The following is a 17,500-nucleotide window of genomic DNA, read 5'->3' on the forward strand; positions in this document are numbered from 1 at the left end:
TCAAATGTGTCAACTGCCGGAAAATATAATAATCATAAAAAGAATGATAATAAATAAATGCATACAGACAGAGAACAGGTGAAGTAAAAGAGTAAGAACATTATGGATCAATGTGCATGTTGTGCTTTAGTGTACAGTTTCCTTTATGAATGCTGATATTAACCTTTAAAAAGTTTAAAAGGAAAGTCATATCTTAAATGTGGAAAAGAGCTTGTTTTTATTATGATTATGTGTGAGATACAACACACACACTGTGAGATATAATATGAACAATGGCAGGGGAAGGTGTGTTCAGAGTGATGTGGTGGTGTTTAAAGTGTTCATGGTGTAATATTGTGTTAATTCAGAGTGATGTGGTGGTGTTGGTCTCCTCCATCCTTCAGCACTCAGCTCAGTTTACCTGAAGTCCGGGGTTATTTTGGCGGCCATTCCGCTCCGCGCTGCGTTTTAGAGACAACAAGGATCCGAGGAGGGAGGAGCGCGCGGGGGGGGGGGGGTGAAATGGGGGGGAGGGGGGCAGCCTCGCGTTCGTTCTATCACTCCGCCCACATATCGTTCTGACCAATGGAAACAGTCGAGCGGCCCGCGTCCGACCAATCACACGCAGGCTGCCGTGGCGTCGGATAGCAACAAGAGCTTTCGAACGTTCGAACGCGCACGCGGGCGGGAATGCAGGGGGGAGGGGGAAGGGGGAAGGGGGGGGGGTTGTCTGTGAGCCGGGAGAAGGAGGTGGGAGACGTGAACGCGCGTCAGCGAAAAGCCGAGGGAAGGGAAGGGAAGGGAAGGGTGACGTGCGCGCGCTTTAGCACACGCACACACTCAACGAGGGGGCAGAAAAGTTCGTTCAAACTCTTCTAAAGGGCAGAGAGAAAAAAAAGATCCAAATAAATATAATCCAGTTCATCATAACATAAAGGTTACAAATCGATACAATCTCAGTACGGAGATTTGATCTTTCACTGCGTTGACGCAGGGGTGAGGGGTGACACCGTCCCCGCGACTCATCATCCTCACCAGCCTGCTGCTCATTCACTTCATTATAATACATGTAGAAGACGTGAATGTGACACACACGGTGCTTTTATATACGGGATCTCTCTCTCTCTCTCTCTCTCTCTCTCTCTCTCTCTCTCTCTCTACATATATATATATATATATATATATATATATATATATATATATATATATATATATATATATATATATGTGTGTGTGTGTGTGTGTGTGTGTGTGAGCTTGTGTGAATACGGGCTCTCTATCTGCAGTTACTATAAATGGAAAGGAACCGTTTGGCACAACTACTAGTTATTAAGAAGGGGGTTTATAATATGCTGCCAACATTTATTATTATAATATTATACATTTTCTTTTAAAACGCGCCGTTTCTCGTTTTGTTCGAGTTCTCAGAGTGCGTGTTGCTGCGTCAAAGCTAAGCTTACGACACGGGGCGAATGTGGCCGCTGTGTGTCACCTCCACCTCCCCCCGCGCTTCAAGCGCAGATGGTACAGTCCATCAACACAGGGTGTGGATTGAGCGCCGGCCACAGCGGCTTATAGACAACAAGGAATAATAATAACGCCAATTTAAAGCCTGGCTGTGGAGGAAACAAGCAGCTCGACGGAGAAAATATACAACCAAATTGCTATAAAATAAAAAATACATCATCCGGAGAGATCCAGGAAGGTGTCGCTTTGTTGTGTTGGGGTGGAATAAGAGGCTGAGAGACTGGGGAAAGTGCGCACAGGAGCTGTGGAGAACAGAGGAGCTCTCAGGATGGAAGTGTGGAGCGATCAGGATGAACTCTGCACAGATCCGAGTCAATCTCCAAATATCTATTACTGTTAGAGAACAACATCTGGACTGTGGATTTCGTTTGGAGTGTTTTCTATATATATATATAAAGCCAAGAGCACAAGATCAGTTGAACTAAAGTGAGGCTTTTTGTTGTTCTCAGTGAAATTCTGATGTTAAACTTTTCAGGAATTGGATTTTCTTCAGAGACGGATCAGTAAGATCGGATTCCCCACTTAAACGTTAGTCTTGTGCCTGGAACAGAACTGCACTTGTGCACTTTGCTGAGTTATTCTTCATGGTTCGTGCACGCACAATAAAATCCACTGATCACTACATGGTCGTGGGTTTGACACCCTGCTTTTCTTTTGGACATCTTTGAACTTTGCTTTGGACTTTGTGTAGACTGTAAGAGTGGCCCTCTCCTCGCCTCGCCTCTCCTCGCCTCCCCTCGCCTCACCGCCTATCAGGATTAAAGCTTCAAGGTTAAACCCCCGAGGGACGAGGCCATCCATCTGCCCTTTGGACTCACTAACTCAATAGGGTGCAACACACGGATCCTAAGAAGCCCTTTCTATTTATAGGGATAGTGATGGGGTAATTGGCATTGGAAATGAAGACACCCACCCCCTTACCCCCATCTTGAGCACACCAGCACTCCCAGCTCCGGCTGCTCCGATATCCAGACTGTAAAACTGACCAGCTTCAAAACTGGTCTTCAACTGGATTCCTCAGTATTGGAGGACGAAGATAAAAGTAGCTACAATGCGAGCGCAAGCAAAAACTGTAGTAACCAAATAATTTCATCCCCTTACCATCAGAGCTATATATATATATATAAATATATGTACACGTAGATATAGATAGATATATAAGCTATATATGTAACAGAGTATATATGATTATAGATATATATTGCAGAGTCGTAGTTTTAATATGAATACGTATACTATATTTTTTATGAGCATTGTTGCCTAAAAGCCCAATCTATTGCCTTAGATTTACCGTAATAAAGAGAAAAAGCACGGACAGAGCACAGGAACAGCATCGGGAGTAACGAATGGTGCCTTTTTTTCTTTCATCTGTGTCGTCACTTCAGGAATTCGCTAGCGATCGAGGAATACTTTTGTCATCAACAACTTTACGTTCCAATTCAGCGCTATCGGATACACACACACACACACACACACACACACACACACACACACACACACAGTTATACGAAAGATTCGCCCGAGCACGTGGATGGGATTATCCTGATGACTTTCCCTGAAAAAAAGCGATAGTTTCGACGTTTTATTTAGTTATCAAACAAAACAAACTTGATTGATGTAATTCTTGGAAGGAGCTCCACACACAAGCCTTTCCGATGGTGATCACTTCATCTGTGGAGGAGAAGCCGCAGCCTTCTAACAGAATGGTCGCCAACCTGTCGACCGACACCTGGATTGGCAACTCGGATCAGAGTCGCTACGTACCGCAGTCTCACCTGCTCCAGAAGCCCTCCAAAAGTTAGTACACCCTCTGTTTTTTTCGCACGGGACGATCAGTACAGCGGATGCTGCGAACGCACCAGAGTTCTGCTGTCACGTTCGTGCGCTGGTGTCTGTTACGAATATCTGGAGATCCTCGCCATGGTTACATGTAGCTAGCTAGCATAACTGTAATGTAGCTTTTACAGGACTCAGTTGACGGCACATCAGGAGCGTGAAGTGCGAATGGAAACATTTTAGCTTTAGTAATCGTGTCGTTACTATGGCGATAACGGGAAACGTGACGAAGTGTGTGTATGTATGTGTATATTTAAAGTTCTCTCTCAGCTCTTATGGGCTGAAATTGGATTAGAATGTTGAAGATTATCTGCAGAGGTATTATCACTGCTCCTGAAGGTTTCCCAGAGTTTCTCAAAGTTTTGCACATTTACAATTATGGGATTGGTGTATTTTTCCATGTGTGTGTGTGTTTCTATTTGTATATTATGATATTTTATTGCTTTATCTGCACACACACACGCTTTTAAGAACTTTTAAAACAAGGCTTGTTTTCAGTTGGTGGTTTGGAGAACCTGCTTCAGGTTTATTAATTTAATTTTCCTTTCCTGGTTTTTTTCACATGCTTTAAACCCTCTGTGGACTCGCACTCCTCATCCCGTTATTGTTTTAGTTTCAATCCTTCAAACAATCCTGGGAACGACTGACACGGTGCTGCAGAAATGGATGGAGATCTTTGTGTGTGTGTGTGTGTGTGTGTGTGTGCGCAGGCTGGATGCGCACTGCGCTGTGCTGTGCTGTGAGCTCAGTGATGATCATCCTGTTGCTGGGAATGTTAGAGCAGAGAAGAGAGAAGCGAGCGCTCCAGGATGGAAATACAGACGCAACGTAACTGCGAGAAAACGAGAGAACCGCCGCTCTTCTCTCGTCCTGATTACACTTCTAACACGCCGCAGTTCACTTCCTGTCGTACGGCCGCTCGGCCAGCAACGGCGAGAGTTACACACTTGTCACTTCGTAGAAAACTAAACGAATCTTTCGACTTTTATCTCAACGGCATCCGATTCGTGATTTAATACAAAAAATTTTGGGTAAAAACTGCTCAAAGTGATGTTTGTTGGATTTGAGTGGACTCTTTACTTATGAAAAAAGTCTATACCAGCATTTCTAAGTAGCCCAACATTCAGTTAATTACCCCTGTTACCCTGTATTTACCCTCGAATTACCCCAGCATCACATCTGCCTCTTTACCTTATATTGCAGGAATTACCTGGAGTTACGTTAAATTATGAGAACTCATTGCAAATCTCATACAAACTCTATAGACCAATCAGAGCAGGTTGTTCCTAAGTCCCTAAACCAATCAGAGAGCAGAACCTCTAAATTAATAAATAAATACAAAACCCATTGTGTTTTCAGACTTGCAGCTCCTCCAGACCTCTGAGTCACGAACGATATGATGATACGCTCCACATCACGATATATAATACAATATTCTTTATATTTTTAACCATCATGTATAGTGGGATTTACAGCAATTTTTCCAGATATCACGATACGATACTGTTGTGATATCGTCCAAACTCTGAAAATCTCTATCATCATGGAACTGTTTCACCTTCAAATGTCTTTCTGAACACACACACACACACACACACACACACACACACACACACACACACACACACACACACACAGGGGTTAATGTCTGTAATAAATGTATTAGTGTTACGCTGAACCTCTGTCATATATAAACGGGTTAGGAACGTAGCCTGGCTTCATGTTGAAGATCAGAAACGTCTGTATGAGTACGTTACCTTGTTGGACCTGACCTGAGGGATGAGTGTGTCATTGCTCCGTCCTCGTTGAGGTTCAGTGAGGTGTGATGACGCAAACACACCCCGCAGGTTAATATGATGTGGTGTCCACGTGAGGTTTTTCAGCTCCATACTCTGGAGCTTATAGCATTTGCAGGAAACAGGAAGTGGTGATAACGTTTTTGTTCGGGAGAGGAAGTGACCTGAGGTGCAGCTCAGAAAATCCAGCTAACCGTTAAGATCCCACAATGCACTGCTTTAGTGAGGTAACACATTTATCTGGTCTACTGTGAACAGCGATTAGGGGCTGTGGTTTGGGACACGTCCATTACATTAATAATGATTTTTATGTGGTTTGGGACACGCACACTCCCCTGATGTGCTCTGTTTAGGTTAGATGGCCGTGTTATGGCTTTATTTGGAACTCTGGATATTGGTTATATCCTCTAAGCCCCGCCCACACCGCTATTTTATTGACTAGTTTGGATTATATTTGCATCTTTGAATCAAGAGAGCATTTTCCAGCGTGGACACACGAAGTTTAAAAAATAATGACGTGAGAAGATTTTTATACGTTTATCAGAATTGTTCATAAGTCCTCAAAGCCCCACCCACACAGTCATCTTCAAGTCGTAAGACTGTAACATTTCGAAGGGAAGGTGGAACCTCAGAATCCTGTCACACGTAAAATGAAGACGATGAAGAAGAAAAGTTCAGTTCTGAGGATTTTTTGAGGATCAGAGGATTTTTTCAGAACTGTAGCTTCATTACTGTAGTAGATACAAAGAGAGTTGCATTTATTTGTTCCTTCTTGAATCCTTGTTTTTGTTTTTAAAGAAGTGTGTAAGCTGATTATCTATACTATCTGTATTCCATAAAATGGGGGACTTCTAAAGAACTCTGGCAACCCAGAGTTACTTGTGCTTATCGTCCCCTCACTTATTGTGTGGTTATTTATATCCGTGTATCCAACTGACTTCTCTGCTGTTGTCTATTTCTGTCGTCTCGCCTGCCCCGTGTGTGTGTGTGTGTGTGTGTGTGTGTGTGTGTGTGTGTGTGTGTGTGTGTGTGTGTGTGTGGAGGGTTTTAGATGTATGAGTACAATCTTAAACATAGACGTGGCTCTGGCGTCTGAGACTCCATGAACCCGTAGCTCCAACTGTTCAGGTTTCACGTTGCGCTTTTATCTTAGAGAGAATTTGTGTCATTTCCACGGGATGCCATACAAATACAGATAAAGGGTGCTCTTGTGCCCTTGCACTCTTCCCCTAGACACTGGGGTACAGGAGAATTAGTGTCTGCAGGTGAAGATGAAGGTTGTGAAGAGATGTATGCTGCTTGCTGGAGTTTGGACTGTGTGTGTCTGGGTAGGTGTGGATGGGTGGGTGGGTGTCCAAATGACCTTTGCTCTCTTTTCACTCCAAAGGTGAAACACCAAGGTGATATGTGAACACTCTGTCAGGGGCGTGTTGATGATCAGCTCTATGACAATCCTGTAATATTTAAAAGGAAAATAAATATCGTAGGTATGTTGTAACTGAATATCAGAACAGACACTACGCTCTTCACTCTGCTCCTGCGGTTTATTTCAAATCAACGCCTCTCGGACACTTTCCAGGAAATGACGTCACTCTTCTTTCTGTTTATCTCTCCACGCCCACAGTGTGTGGTGATTAAGGGGTGTGATTTAGGACATGCCCACAGTGTATAGTGATTAAGGGGTGTGATTTGGGACACACCCACAGTGTATAGCAAGTAGGGGTGTGGTTTGGGACACGCCCACAGTGTGTAGTGATTAAGGGGTGTGATTTAGGACATGCCCACAGTGTGTAGTGATTAAGGGGTGTGATTTAGGACACGCCCACAGTGTGTAGTGATTAAGGGGTGTGATTTAGGACACGCCCACAGTGTGTAGTGATTAAGGGGTTTGATTTAGGACATGCCCACAGTGTGTAGTGATTAAGGGGTGTGATTTAGGACACGCCCACAGTGTGTAGTGATTAAGGGGTGTGATTTAGGACATGCCCACAGTGTGTAGTGATTAAGGGGTGTGATTTAGGACACGCCCACAGTGTATAGTGATTAAGGGGTGTGATTTAGGACACGCCCACAGTGTGTAGTGATTAAGGGGTGTGATTTAGGACACGCCCACAGTGTGTAGTGATTAAGGGGTGTGATTTAGGACATGCCCACAGTGTATAGTGATTAAGGGGTGTGATTTAGGACATGCCCACAGTGTATAGTGATTAAGGGGTGTGATTTAGGACACGCCCACAGTGTGTAGTGATTAAGGGGTGTGATTTAGGACACGCCCACAGTGTGTAGTGATTAAGGGGTGTGATTTAGGACATGCCCACAGTGTATAGTGATTAAGGGGTGTGATTTAGGACATGCCCACAGTGTATAGTGATTAAGGGGTGTGATTTAGGACACGCCCACAGTGTGTAGTGATTAAGGGGTGTGATTTAGGACATGCCCACAGTGTGTAGTGATTAAGGGGTGTGATTTAGGACACGCCCACAGTGTGTAGTGATTAAGGGGTGTGATTTAGGACACGCCCACAGTGTGTAGTGATTAAGGGGTGTGATTTAGGACACGCCCACAGTGTGTAGTGATTAAGGGGTGTGATTTAGGACACGCCCACAGTGTGTAGTGATTAATGGGTGTGATTTAGGACATGCCCACAGTGTGTAGTGATTAATGGGTGTGATTATAACAGTTTAACATTAAATGTAGAAAAAACAATCAGGTCCCTTTTTCAGAATGTTGCATCATTGCAGTGAGTCCCGTTATTAGTACAGTGTGTAGTACAGTGTGTGTGTGTGTTTGTGTGTTTTCATGTGTGTGTATGTGTTCCTGTGTGTGTGTGTGTGTGTGTGAGTGTTTTCATGTGTGTGCGTGTGTGTGTGTGTGTGTGTGTATGTGTTCCTGTGTGTGTGTGTGTGTGTGTGTGTGTGTGTGAGTGTTTTCATGTGTGTGTGCGTGTTTGTTTTCGTGTGTGTATGTGTTTGTGTGTGTATGTGTGTGTGAGTGCTTTCATGCATGTTTTTGTGTGCGTGAGTTTGTGTGTGTGTGTGTGTGTGTTTTTATGTGTGTGTGTGTGTGTGTGTGTTTGTTTTCGTGCGTGTGTTTGTGCATGTTTGTGTGTGCGTGTGTTTGTGTGTGTATGTGTTTGTGTGCATGTGTGAGTGTTTTCGTGTGTGTGTGTGTGTGTGTGTGTGTGTTTTCGTGTGTGTGTGTGTGTTTTTGTGTGTGTGTGTGTGTGTGTGTGTGTGTGTTATTGTGTGTGCATGTGTGTTTTCATGTGTGTGTGTGTGTGTGTGTGTGTGTGTGTGTGTGTGTGTGTGTGTGACAGTATTGGTACTTCAGCGTTATAACTGTAAGATTTCAGGAAATGAGGAAGATGTTTGTAGGAGACTCGACTCACATCCTGATAGAAAACATTCAATTTTCTGTATAAAAGTTTTTATAGGCCACGCCCCCAAATCTCAAACTCAAACTTTATTTATTTATATTTATTTAGTTTTATAGTTTGTATAGGTTGTACATTTTTGTTTATTTTGGTTTCAGCATGGGTTAGGGTATTGTGTGTGTGTGTGTGTGTGTGTGTGTGTGTGTGTGTGTGTGTGTGTGTGTGTGTGTGTGTGTTCTGTCTTACTCTTGTGATGTTTATTACTTCTTTAATTGATTTCAAAACCATAATATCGGGAACACAGAGTCCTGAAGTTAACGCACATGGTAGCATCACTTAGCTACAAGGTAATAGAGTGTGTGTGTGTGTGTGTATGTGTGTGTGTGTGAGTGTGGGTTGACAGGGTTTATTTTATTTTTAATGTTAGCGCTCAGAGTGAGGTCTCGATTTACCGGCGTCACCGTTTGACCGCTGTATTAATAGCGTGAGTCTGACTCAGCCACGCTCCGAGTTAAAGATCACCTCAGAACCTCAGATTATACACTCAGGTTCTACTTAGAACCTGTCTGACTTTGTGACCCTTCCCAGGTTTGTTATTCCAGACCCCTTATCTGAAAATTCAGACCCGAGACCCCGGATCCCAGACCCAAAACCCGATACTCAGAATTCCTCCAAAATTACTTCAGAATTCCAAACATGAAAGAATCAATCCACCAGTAAACATCTAGATTTCTTTATTTATTTCAGTTCTTTTAGTTCAACTCAAATTTTATTTCTGTAGCACTTTTAACAATGAACATTATACTCAAAACTTCGACATAGAAATCATAAATATAAAGTCAGTTTTAACAGCAGTCTGATACCCAGGACTGGTATCAGACTCAAACCAGCAGATCCCAGATTGGATTAGGAAAATAGTTTTTACCCGTGGAACTAAAAAAACATGTATAATTATTTGGTTTTGAGGTATTTATGAGGTGAGTTTGAGCTCAAGAGTTACATTTAGAACATTTTAATAGCCGTCATTTCACATCAAGGGTCGAGTCTCAATAAACTCTGAGCTGAAATACACTCCGGAAACCTTTCTGAAAAAAATCCAATTCCACACGACGTGTCTTCAGCTTGTGTTTTTTAGATACTGCTTCAGATCAGTGTTTATACACTATCTATCTATCTATCTATCTATCTATCTATCTATCTATCTATCTATCTATCTATCTATCTATCTATCTATCCATCCATCCATCCATCCATCCATCCATCCATCCATCCATCCATCCATCCATCCATCCATCCATCCATCCATTTATCCATCCATCCATCCAATCAGTGTGTAATTAAAGGATTTGTTAACACACACACACACACACACACACACACACACACACACACACACACACACATACACTCCTCCTTACACACTTATCATGATCTTGATTAATCAAGACACTGGAGCTGAATCCTGCATCCTGATTGGTCAGAAGGTGTTGATTAATTCTCTATAACAGCAGCTCTGGGAGTGGTGCAGGTTCTGATACTTTATCGTTTTAATATAACCACTTATTTACAGGAACTCACACTGATATTGAACCGAAAGCCGCTGATATTTGTATAAGATGTTTGTCGGAGGTAAAGCTGTGAGTCTTGATGGTTTTCAGTCTGGTGATTGGTGAGGGAGTGAGCGTTTATAGCTGCTATAACCACCAGTTATGACATCACACATAACTATGAACCAATAAAAAGTACGCAATACCATAACAAATCGAAAATATATTGTGGGTCATGCTGTTAACAGGAAACTAATCACCGTTGTCATGGTAACAGAACACGCCCACCGTGGATCGTGGATCGTTTTAATAAAACAAAGCTGCGGCACACAGAGTGAACACATTCAGAGTGTCAACATGTACAATACCACATGTTGATGTGTCTGACGGTTTCTCACACGCACACACACACACACACACACACACACACACACACACACACACACACCTGCATTCTCAGCCTTCGTGTCTAACTTTGGCTCTCAGCTTCTATTACCCAAACAGGGAATGTGAATTGAAGGGTGGAAGGGCAGTACAGCTGTTCTCTTATACACACATACACACACACACACACACACACACACACACACACACACACACACACACACACACACACACTTTTTGCCCCATCTCCTCATGGGCCATGGCAACATTCATGATTGACATCCGGCAGCTGTATTTGATCAGCTGTGATATTGTGTGTGTGTGTGTGTGTGTGTGTCTCTGTGTGTGTCTCTGTGTGTGTGTGTGTGTGTGTGTGTGTGTGTGTGTGTGTGTGTGTGTGATTTTACTGTATGTATTATTCATGTAACACACAGAGCATAGGATAGGCAGAGAGAGCGAGCGAGAGAGAGAGAGAGAGAGGGAGAGAGAGAAGGGCATTATGGGAAGGCTTGCTGATACAGCACAAGCTCGTCGGGTTTATTTATAGAGACCTCGCCGGCCAGCCCTTGGATACCGGCAGCCAATGAGGACACAGAAGGAGGGGGGCGCTCGGCCAATCGTAGTGCGGCGAGCCGGGCGTCACACTCAGGAAGTTCTGAACATTTAAAGGGCCGGCGTGAAATTTTTTTAACACGCTCGTCATATCTGGCTAAAATTAGGCCAGTGTGTGTGTGTGTGTGTGTCTGTATATGAAAATGAAAGGCAGTTGTATAAACGCAGAGTTTAAGAGTGTGGAAACGTTTGTGTTCGTCACTGCAGCATCACTGTTGCTGTGTAAAAGCGCTTGTGTAACAGGACGAAGCGCAGAAATGAATAATGAAATAATTCCAACACAAACACATACTAAAGGACATTCCATCTCTCACGAGTGTCAAAGAAGCTTTTAAAAGTTTACTGAACACACACACACACACACACACACACACACACACACACACACACAGCATGACATGGCTGAATGTGATGAATAGTATAAATATTATGAAGTGTGTGTATAACAGTGTCTGTGTTTTTGATATCAGTGAGAGAGCAGTGAATATCGTCTTCATCACTGACATGATAAAAACATACACTCAAATAAGCCCCGCCCCTTCACATTTTTAAATGTCACAATAATTGATTCAATAATTTTCAATACTGAATAAAAGACAATCTCTCTCTCTCTCTCTCTCTCTCTCTCTCTCTCTCTCTCTCTCTCTCTCTCTCTCTCTCTCTCTCTCTCTCTCTCTCTCTCTCTCTCTCTCAGGTTCAGGATGTATGCCCCCCTCCTCGTCCCTGTGTTTCTCCCCCGCTGAGCGAAACATGTCGAGCCAGCACACTCATCCTGGATTAAGCAACATCCAGTCCATGGCAGAACAGCAGCAGGTATACACACACACACACACACACACACAAACAAACACACACACACACAAGGATGACCCAAAATATTACAATTAAATATGCTTTCTCATCGGTTGTTCAGTCCATGGACCAATCAGAACACAGAGGAGGCAGGACGTAACACACATCTAAAAAAGACAGTTCAAGACAATTCCTTTATAATGATGATGATGATGATAATGATGATGATGATGATGCAACAGTAAATAGAAAACAATTTGTTTCTTGATATACTTTAATATGTGTTTTCCAATCAGAATGTTCAGGGAATCATGTTTCACATCAGAGACTCGTGATATAATTACATCGTTATATTAATATATGCACAGTCGGCTTTTATTTGCAATTCAGGCCGTGTCCACACTAATACATATTCATTTAAAAAGGCAGATTTTTCTCTCCATTTTTACCTTCCGTCCACAATGAGACGGCGTTTTCAGTCAACGGAAACGCAGTGTTTTGAAAACAGTGTATAAGCGTCACAGTGGGGACTGTGTGTAAAAACAGGCTTTAAAAAACAATGGCGCATTTTTTGTCGTTACAAAGAGAAAAGAAATAAACGCCAGATGGAAAATTTATTTTATTAACACTTTTTCTTTTTTCTTTTTTTTTTTCAATATAAAAGAGGGGGAAATTAAAACACAACACACATTTATTCATGACGTCCTTTTTTTTACTCAGATATAAAAAACAAATAAACGTTACTGAAAATTGTAATTAATTATTATTTTTAAACACTAAACATTTGTTTTACTGATGCGCCGAGTCTCAAATCAGCACCGAAATCCGCCATGATGCAACACATCTGGCAATTAAATCCGTCCGTGTGGAAACATAGCGAAGGTTCCCTTTGGTGTCCTTATGAATTACGTCATTTAAAACACCATCATTACTTTAAAACATTAACAAGATTATTTAGTCTTCATCTCTATATTGAGTTCGGTTTCACTACTAATTAACATACATTTGCATAAAGCATCAATATTTGTCCATGTGCATGTTTATTCAAGTATTAAACACTTGAAAAGTATTAATTTAAGGTACATTTAGAACAGATACAAATGTGCAATTAAGTTGCGATTAATGACGAGTTTATTCATGACAATCGTGTGATTATTTGCAATTAAATATTTCAATCGATTGACAGCCCTAATAAATAAATAAATATAATAATCTTTCCTGTGTTTTGATTAAATGCCAATTTGTCCATTTGATTCAAATTATTGTCCCTGCAAATTGCCATCTTGGATAAATGATCACAGGAACACTCATTAAGTCAGGCTCTCACATGCCTCACCATTCACCTGACCTGACCTTTGACCCCGACGATCTGTACAGGTGCTGTCTGATATGACCATTCTGCAGAGGAGGATTCCCCCGAGTTTCAGAGACCCTGCGAGTGCGCCGCTCAGAAAACTTTCTGTTGATCTCATCAAGACTTACAAGCACATCAATGAGGTACCACATGTACACACACACACACACACACACACACACACACACACACAGACACGGGCACACACACATACACACACGGGCACACACACAGGCACACACACATGGGCACACACACACACGGGCACACACACACATGGGCACACACACACACACACACACACACACACACACGGGCGCACACACACACGGGCACACACACCCGGGCTCACACACGCTTTGATCTTGGTGTTTGTTCTGTATGCTGTAATTTACAAAATGATCGCATGAGCTGCGGCCTCTGTAACTCCGCCCCCTACCTGTGTCTCCGCCCCTTGCAGGTGTACTACACTAAAAAGAAGCGACGTGCGCAGCAGGTTCCGCCCGAGGACTCGAGCACCAAGAAAGAGCGGAAAGTTTACAACGACGGCTACGACGACGACAACTACGACTACATCGTAAAGAACGGGGAGAAGTGGCTCGACCGCTACGAAATCGACTCGCTCATCGGCAAGGGCTCCTTCGGACAGGTGAGACTCCCCATGTGCATTCTGGGATGGGGGGGTGGAGTTAAGAAACACTGGCTGTTTCCCAAACAAATAACACGGATTCAGACATCATGGTCGTGCTTTATTTATGTTCAAAGGCTCCATTGTTAGACAGACAGATATAAACAGAGTCAGACACACTGTCTGATCTCTGACCCCATGAGCTTTGACCCTTTCACCCCTGACACACAGGTGGTGAAGGCGTACGATCACCACGAGCAGGAGTGGGTGGCCATCAAGATCATCAAGAATAAGAAAGCCTTCCTGAACCAGGCGCAGATCGAACTGCGGCTTCTGGAGCTCATGAACAAACACGACACTGAGATGAAGTACTATATAGGTGTGTTTACACACACACACACAAATTTATGTACACTAAATTATCATGAGATTAATGTCAGAGTTACAGATAAAGTGCACTATTCTATACTGGTGGCCATGAATCTCCATTACCTGTAGAAACATAAGTAAAGAATCTCTCTCCCTCTCTTCCTTTCGCCCTCTCTCCCTCTCCATCACTCTCTCAGTCCACTTGAAGCGGCACTTCATGTTTCGTAATCATCTGTGTCTGGTATTTGAGCTGCTTTCCTACAACCTGTACGATCTGCTGCGGAACACTAATTTCCGCGGCGTGTCGCTCAACCTGACGCGGAAGTTCGCTCAGCAGCTGTGCACGGCACTGCTCTTCCTGGCCACGCCCGAGCTCAGCATCATCCACTGCGACCTGAAGCCTGAGAACATCCTGCTGTGTAACCCCAAACGCAGCGCCATCAAGATCGTCGACTTCGGCAGCTCCTGTCAGCTCGGGCAAAGGGTGAGACTGTAGAACTGCGCACGCGCACCTACACACACACACACACACACACACACACACACACACACACACACACACACACACACACTTTGTTTCTGCTGCCCCCCGCTGGAGAGAAATTCTCATTGCCGCGTAAAAAACCTCGTCTTTAATAGGTTGTGTTTCCTCAATCTTACTGCAGATTTCCTCAAATTTATATTTTCCTTTTTTTTTTTTTAAATCTCCACCTGATAATTTCTTGCCTTGTTTGTTTTCCTTCATTATTAGTGTTTTGCAGTTTATTTCTTTTACATCATCATTTCTTTTACTCTTGCTTTGTCAAATCACTGAACAAAACTTTGCGTGTGTGTGTGTGTGTGTGTGTGTGTGTGAGACAGATTTATCAGTACATACAGAGTCGGTTCTACCGTTCTCCAGAGGTGTTGTTAGGAATGCCGTATGATCTGGCCATCGACATGTGGAGTCTCGGCTGCATCTTGGTGGAGATGCACACAGGGGAGCCACTGTTCAGTGGCTCTAATGAGGTATATACACACACACACACACACACACACAGCCTCATGGAGCTCATTAATGTGTCTCTATATACAATATAAAGCACTGTAGACATCCTTCTGTTTCCTGTTCCTGTGGTACTTTATAATTAAAAGTCATTAATGTTCTGATTTTCAGGTGGATCAAATGAATAAGATTGTAGAGGTGCTTGGCGTTCCTCCGAACCACATGCTGGATCAGGCGCCTAAAGCACGCAAATACTTTGATAAGCTCTCAGACGGCCTGTGGACCGTCAAGAAGAACAAGGACATAAAGAAGGTACTTTATCCTTCAGCCTCCGTGAGTAGCACTCTGCTTCTAATTAACCATTAATTCCATTACGTCCCGCCCCCTTTGCATCACACATTACATCACCGTGTCTGATCAAACGTTACACTCACTGAGCTCCGCTCCATTGCATATTACACACACAATGTTTATATTACATTACATTTATTACATCACATGTATCATCAGACATCGTAATATTGTGTCTAATTTACCAATAAACCCATTAAACCCCACCCCCTGTTTTACATCACACACTTTTAAACACACACACAAACCAAACAACAGTAACACTGCTTCTAGTTCATCATCACACCCATTAAGCCCCACCTTTTTTCAATGACATTTTCTAGTCATTGTGTAAATACCACAGAAACCATCTTCATCATCATCATCCCTATATTCATCTCATTCAAGTTTATTTTCACCGCCAAACCGAGTCTCCAGTGTTAGCTAAGTGACAGACAGGAAGCTTAGCAACGTGGCCACGCCCATACGGTTCAGTTATTATCGGTTATCATCTGCGAACAAACTCAAATCACTACAGAAAACTAAGAGAGAAACGCGCTGAGAACTCAAAACTGCTAGCTACTAATGTAACTAACTAGCACCCCCTCCTGGTGGAACTCGAAATATTTGTTCATGTTTACTCAAAAATAATAGTAATGCATTAAACTGGAGAAATAAGTCATCTCGGTTTCACAGTCTGTTCAGAACCACAGATGATGTCAGGTGAACAAGAACCTCCATCAACTATTACCTGACTTTCACCAGATTCTCACCTGATTTACTCACTCGAGACTCTTACCTGACTTTTACCTGACTCTCACCTGACTCTCACCTGACTCTCATCTGACTTTCACCAGACTCTCACCTGATTTACTCACTCGAGACTCTCATCTGACTTTCACCAGACTCTCACCTGATTTACTCACTCGAGACTCTCATCTGACTTTCACCAGACTCTCACCTGATTTACTCACTCGAGACTCTCACCTGACTTTCACCTGACTTTTACCTGACTTTCACCTGACTTTTACCTGACTCTCACCTGACTCTCACCTGACTTTCACCTGACTTTTACCTGACTCTCACCTGACTCTCATCTGACTTTCACCAGACTCTCACCTGATTTACTCACTCGAGACTCTCACCTGACTCTCACCTGACTCTCACCTGACTCTCACCTGACTCTCATCTGACTTTCACCAGACTCTCACCTGATTTACTCACTCGAGACTCTCACCTGACTTTCACCTGACTTTTACCTGACTCTCACCTGACTTTCACCTGACTTTTACCTGACTCTCACCTGACTCTCATCTGACTTTCACCAGACTCTCAACTGATTTACTCACTCGAGACTCTCACCTGACTTTTACCTGACTCTCACCTGACTCTCACCTGACTCTCACCTGACTCTCATCTGACTTTCACCAGACTCTCACCTGATTTACTCACTCGAGACTCTCACCTGACTTTCACCTGACTTTTACCTGACTCTCACCTGACTTTCACCTGACTCTTACCTGACTCTCACCTGACTCTCATCTGTCTTTTACCTGACTCTCACCTGACTTTCACCTGACTCTTACCTGACTCTCACCTGACTCTCATCTGACTTTCACCAGACTCTCACCTGATTTACTCACTCGAGACTCTCACCTGACTTTCACCTGACTTTTATCTGACTCTCATCATCTCATCTGACAGGCTAGACTCCCACCTGACTCACCTGACTCTCACCTGATTTACCTGACTCTCAACCGGATTCTCATTCTTTCATTTCCAAAGAGATTTCAGGAACATGTACACCAGACCCACCAGTGACATCACCAGCTGGTCTTCTTTTAAATAAACTTCATCAGAAAGTTGGTGAACTTTAAATTGTAAATTTGTTTGTTTAGGAAACTTTATAGTTGCATTTCATATTATTTTACAACCAACATGTCACAGATTGTGTTCATGAAGCCACAGTCATGATGATGATGATGATG

At 43.0% G+C, this 17,500-nt stretch overlaps 2 protein-coding genes across 7 annotated transcripts in view; one reads left to right on the forward strand and one right to left on the reverse strand.

The window, feature by feature from the left end:
• Positions 1 to 17,500, reverse strand: part of LOC310719501 (beta-1,4-galactosyltransferase 3) — a 389,210-nt gene that overhangs the window by 157,266 nt on the left and 214,444 nt on the right. The window lies entirely within an intron of this gene.
• dyrk1b (dual-specificity tyrosine-(Y)-phosphorylation regulated kinase 1B) overlaps positions 1 to 17,500 on the forward strand; it is a 33,577-nt gene that overhangs the window by 13,006 nt on the left and 3,071 nt on the right. For 2 of the 6 annotated variants that reach the window (XM_083529240.1, XM_083529241.1), the window contains 7 exons: positions 11,749 to 11,867; positions 13,224 to 13,343; positions 13,661 to 13,849; positions 14,060 to 14,207; positions 14,395 to 14,681; positions 15,059 to 15,205; positions 15,354 to 15,515. In XM_083529240.1, the coding sequence (XP_083385366.1) occupies positions 11,760 to 11,867; positions 13,224 to 13,343; positions 13,661 to 13,849; positions 14,060 to 14,207; positions 14,395 to 14,681; positions 15,059 to 15,205; positions 15,354 to 15,515 (1,161 nt within the window). In that variant the 5' untranslated portion in view covers positions 11,749 to 11,759. Of the gene's footprint in view, positions 1 to 1,487; positions 3,304 to 11,748; positions 11,868 to 13,223; positions 13,344 to 13,660; positions 13,850 to 14,059; positions 14,208 to 14,394; positions 14,682 to 15,058; positions 15,206 to 15,353; positions 15,516 to 17,500 lie in introns of those variants that run through there. The other 4 variants (XM_083529243.1, XM_083529242.1, XM_083529238.1 and 1 more) reach the window with 3 other exon arrangements.

This window comes from Silurus aristotelis (genome assembly GCF_946808225.1).
Source record: "Silurus aristotelis genome assembly, chromosome: 25".
NCBI classification, from domain to species: Eukaryota; Metazoa; Chordata; class Actinopteri; order Siluriformes; family Siluridae; genus Silurus; species Silurus aristotelis.